This window comes from Diadema setosum, chromosome 21 (assembly GCF_964275005.1).
Source record: "Diadema setosum chromosome 21, eeDiaSeto1, whole genome shotgun sequence".
In the NCBI taxonomy this organism is placed as follows: domain Eukaryota; kingdom Metazoa; phylum Echinodermata; class Echinoidea; order Diadematoida; family Diadematidae; genus Diadema; species Diadema setosum.
In genome coordinates, this window is record NC_092705.1 from 20502750 (window position 1) to 20507353 (window position 4604).

Sequence of the window (4604 nt, forward strand, 5' to 3'; positions counted from 1 at the left end):
GCTATCACATCGCCTATATGTGTATTGCAAGAATCATGGGCTTTGACGTGGACGCCATTGTGAAGGTAAGTTTGATTTCAAACGCTACTAATGCCAAACGTAAAACTTATTTCCTTGATCGGCAGTAGGCGAAATGACACCAGTCATGCTTAATCTAACGGAAAACTGAAAGAAAGTCACAGTTTATGTTTTTAATTTAACAGGGGAGGGCCCACCAGGCGTTTGTCTTGTTACAAACCTGGAAAGTTCGAGATTGGAGATTAACATCGTTGGAGTTTAGTTCCTCTCTAAGTGGTCCCATAAAATTTCGTGCACTGGTTGTTGTTTGCTATAAATACTGAGGTTGTTCGTTGCTTCAGGGGCATTATTATCTTGCTGACTTGTATATAATCGACATGTACAACGTTAATTTACGTACGTTCACAATTATGCAAATCGCATGAAATGTCCTTGTTTGAAATTTCTAAAGGGGATCTGCCTGTTCAACTATCTGCTATTGAGCCATAGTATTTTCATTGACAAAACGGTAACGGGCCAACAGTTACAGGTTTTTAACTTTGTAGTTACGTTTACTAAATATCTTGAATATACCAAAATGGCCTGTCTTCAAAATGAATCATTATGGATATGGATTGATTGTGAGCTTTTTTCCATCCTTATCCGTCTACTAATGAGACAATAGGTTAATGCGTCTCAAAAATCTTCATCACTTTCGTCTTTTTTAATGCATTAATCATGTTTCCTGATGAATTTTTATCTTCTATGCCTCTAATAAATGCTGAATCACAAACTCGAGTGGTGGCCGCTATGTGCACTGAATGGGCAAAAGTAGGAAAATAATAAACCGTTGTTTCATGCCAATTGCTCGTTACAAGAATCTAGATTCTTTCACGAAGTTTAAGAACAGATTAAAAGACGTGATATAAAATACTCAGAACTTATTTATTTTGAAGTGAAGTTTATTTGTGTATTTGAATGAGGATCTGTATGTCTAAATCATTAATAATCTCCCTTTATTTTTAGAAAACATTTCACTCTGTGCCATCTTTCCAGGGCAACTGAGAAGACACTCTCATAATCTGTCAGTGTGTTGATGCTCCTGTGGATCGTCCGGAATAGAACGGTGGGTGATTGCCATCAATGATGTGGGCATCCAGGAACATCAAGTCAATCTTGCTAGGTATGTTCATTGTTGCTATGGTCCTTGCCATAACGCACAACATGACAGCAACAATTCTTGACAACACTTTCAAACCAGTCCATGTAAAGATGCAGCCATCGAGGCGACAGCTCGTGAAAGCGTTTGTTGCAGAGGAAATGAGTTTTATAAACATCAGTACGAGAACACGCCAGAAAAATCAGCTGTCAGCAGTAGCCGCTGTCCGGAGCTGTCGCCATTATAAGGAACAGGTTGACGAAGCGGTGGCCGACCTCGACTGCAAGAAGAGGTTGCCTCAAGCGATTGGGATTGGTGTGGAAAAGTGTGGGACAAGTGCCCTCTCCTTCTTCCTGAATAGTCATCCAAACCTGGTTCATTCAGCGCCACAGGAAATATATTACTGGAACAAGCGCCAGAACGAAAGTCTGGACTGGTATAGGGATCAGATGCCTGTTTCGTCTAAATATGAAGTTACCATGGAAAAGACACCTTCCTATATATTCGATGTCTCTGCACCCTCCAAGATAAAAGCTGTCATGCCAGACACCAAGTTCATTGTCATCATTCGAGACCCGGTTGTCAGGGCAGTGTCCGACTATCTGCATCTTCTTCACATTGGTTGGCCCGAGTTCTTCATACCACGTGTGGCGCCACCGGGCCAAGAAGCTCTCTGCTACCTGAACACCACGTTCGAGGGTTCGGTCGTACGGCCTAACGGCGAGGTCAACAGTGATAACGCCATCCTGGTTCACGGAGCCTACGTCATCTACCTGAGGGAGTGGCTAAAGGTGTTTCCAAGAAACCAGTTTCTTATGATTGATGGAGACGCCTTCATTAAAAACCCACTGCCAGCATTACAAGAGGTGAGTTGATTCTTACAAAGAACCGTGTCATTGACCTTGGATATAGGAACATGATATGTTTTACGTTTAACACTTCACTTCTTTTAGCACTTACATTTGAGAAATATGCCTTTAGTAAAGACTGTAACTTTTTCCAAAACAAACTTGAAATATTTAATATTTAATCATGTGTGTTACTCAATCGCGCAATGAACGGGGGTATATTTGCATCCTGTGACACCATGAACTAATAGTTCGATACTGTACCATGACTGTAAGCGTTGCTACTGCAAAATTAAATCTGGAAGATCATCAAAATATGAAATAATACACCGCACTGTTCATACTGTGTCATAATCTCTGCAGATGGAGACATTTCTTGGGCTGCCAAAATTCTTCAACGAGAAGAGTGTATATTTCGACAAACACAAAGGATTTTACTGCAAGGCCAAGCCGGTTCACGCCTGTGCTGGAAAGGTCAAGGGGAGACACCATCCGGAAGTGGATAATGAGGTCATGAGAAAGCTGAGAGAATACTATAGGCCATATGACGCCGAGCTTGAATCTCTGCTGGGAAGAACATTCTCCTGGATTCCACATGATGCGGAATGATATAGCCACGGACTATTCCCAAAGCATGACGGGATTATGGAGATTGCGGGATGGAGATTGGTGTCTGTGGCCTCCGAGCCTTAGGTGGGGTCGCATTTTACATACACCAGATTAAACTTGCATTTACACTGTACCATTAACTTCAATCTAGGTCCCTGTTCTCTTTGGGGTAATTTACAGACGCCATGCAAGGGAATTCAAGGAGGCATTGAAAGAAGATAAAATGAACTCGGAGACCTATTTTGATTTCACTCCGAAATTCCACTGATACAACGAGCGGCAAATCATCACATATTATTCCAATACAAATGCCAAGTCTCGGTAAGAGAAAAGTACAGATTCAAACTTCGGACAAGAAAAACCTCTAAGTTATGGAGCTTGAAGGGTATAATGTTTTCAGAAGACAGTGATATTTGTCATAGTTCCAATGTGAAAAAAAAAAACAAGGCAATGATATTCTCGCCGCAAAACCAGAAAATATGAAAGAGGCATCAATTTTCGTCAGTAGTACAGCATCTATAATAAATTACGACGCCTCCCATTGTACAAAGTCATTACTGCCAAAATAATGTCATTTTCTTATGATTCATTTAAACAAACATAAATTCACCAAATCTTTGTGTGAATGCTAATGAGAGACTTGTATGTTCGACCATGCTACCATTATACCTTATCACATCTCTTCCATAAATATGTGGCTGTGTCCGCCATCATCACTTTGTTACTTCTTTGTCTGATTTCATTCTACATAATAATATTTCGTAAATTCAGATTAAAAATGAAGTGAATGAATTTTGACCTATAAGTATCATGACGTCATGATGTGTAGAAGTCTCCTTTGTATTTGGGCTGTGGTTTCCTTGAATGCACATTCAACTATTCAAGTCAGCTGCCATAAGATAGGGGGAATCATAAGACAGAGAATACCCGACAGTTAATCATCCCATGTTTAACAAATTAAATGAATGTACACACTGTGTCAGATAGCACAGTTTCCGTGGGACGGAATCGTGTATGCACGTGATGAATTATCAGTAGATTGTATATTAATAGATGTTGATATACACAGGACTTGTGAAAATTTACGAGTACTTTTAGACATCTGAATCCAAAATGCTGAGTTTGGATAGTAATCCTGAAATAACAATCATGTAACAAATTATTTGTTGTTCAATATTACAGATGTTATGAAGATGTCACAAATGCTTGCGGATACATGGTATAAATTGCATGTGGGGGTGAGACTGGAATACACAAGTATAGCAGAGACAGAGAAAAACAACAACAACAGTAGTCTCCGAGTATTGTAGATTATAAGTATTATAGATTCCTAGCTGTTTCGTTTCACTGCCATTTTGCACCCGTGAGTCTAAAAGTCTCTAATACAGCAATGTATCTACAATCTTCAGTTCATCCAAATCTGATTCACAAATCATTTCGTCATCAGCATTATCTGTTTCTGCTGATTCCAAAGAACATGTCATTAGTAGTTTACATGAAAGTGAAAGAGCTGAACTATGAAAGCCTTGAAGATGATTAAATGGTCCAAATTCACTAAGATGATTAAATGGTCCGTATTCACTAAGTGAATATTAAAGTAGAATCCGTACTTATTCTAGTCCATGGACGAAACAGGTATACCTCGCATAGTGCAAGTGAATTATTGGACGTCTGTTGGCGTCATGCTCACTTATACATAAACAGTCTAAATTTGAACAATCCACACTAAATCTAACCTAACTTTGTCAATTCCAGCATGTTCTCTAGTTGCCTAGGTTACGAAAACTTGCAATGATGAGTTATGTTTTCAAATTACCCTTTATAAATAATGTATAACATAGTTGCTCCCAACAGAAATTGATTTAAATGGCTGTATATTCAGATGATGTCAGTTAATTTGCATGCCCTTTGAAGTTTAACATCCAAACACACAGGTACTCATGCATGAACTGACATACACAGGTACATAATTATCAAATAGGGGCTCTTCC

The 4604-nt window shown here is 39.2% G+C and overlaps 1 protein-coding gene across 1 annotated transcript; it reads left to right on the forward strand.

Annotated features, from left to right (window-relative positions):
* Positions 1–1221: 1221 nt before the first annotated feature.
* Positions 1222–2613, forward strand: LOC140244390 (heparan sulfate glucosamine 3-O-sulfotransferase 1-like). The gene is made up of 2 exons (XM_072324029.1): positions 1222–2022; positions 2368–2613. Exons 1-2 carry the CDS (start codon positions 1222–1224, stop codon positions 2611–2613), a joined length of 1047 nt encoding a protein of 348 aa, XP_072180130.1.
* Positions 2614–4604: the final 1991 nt, after the last annotated feature.

Bases quoted from the DNA above. Each gene is read 5' to 3' on its own strand.
- LOC140244390 (XM_072324029.1), top strand. From the start codon at position 1,222: ATGACAGCAACAATTCTTGACAACACTTTCAAACCAGTCCATGTAAAG. The intron at 2,023-2,367 runs GTGAGTTGATTC...TAATCTCTGCAG, and splicing joins CACTGCCAGCATTACAAGAG to ATGGAGACATTTCTTGGGCT.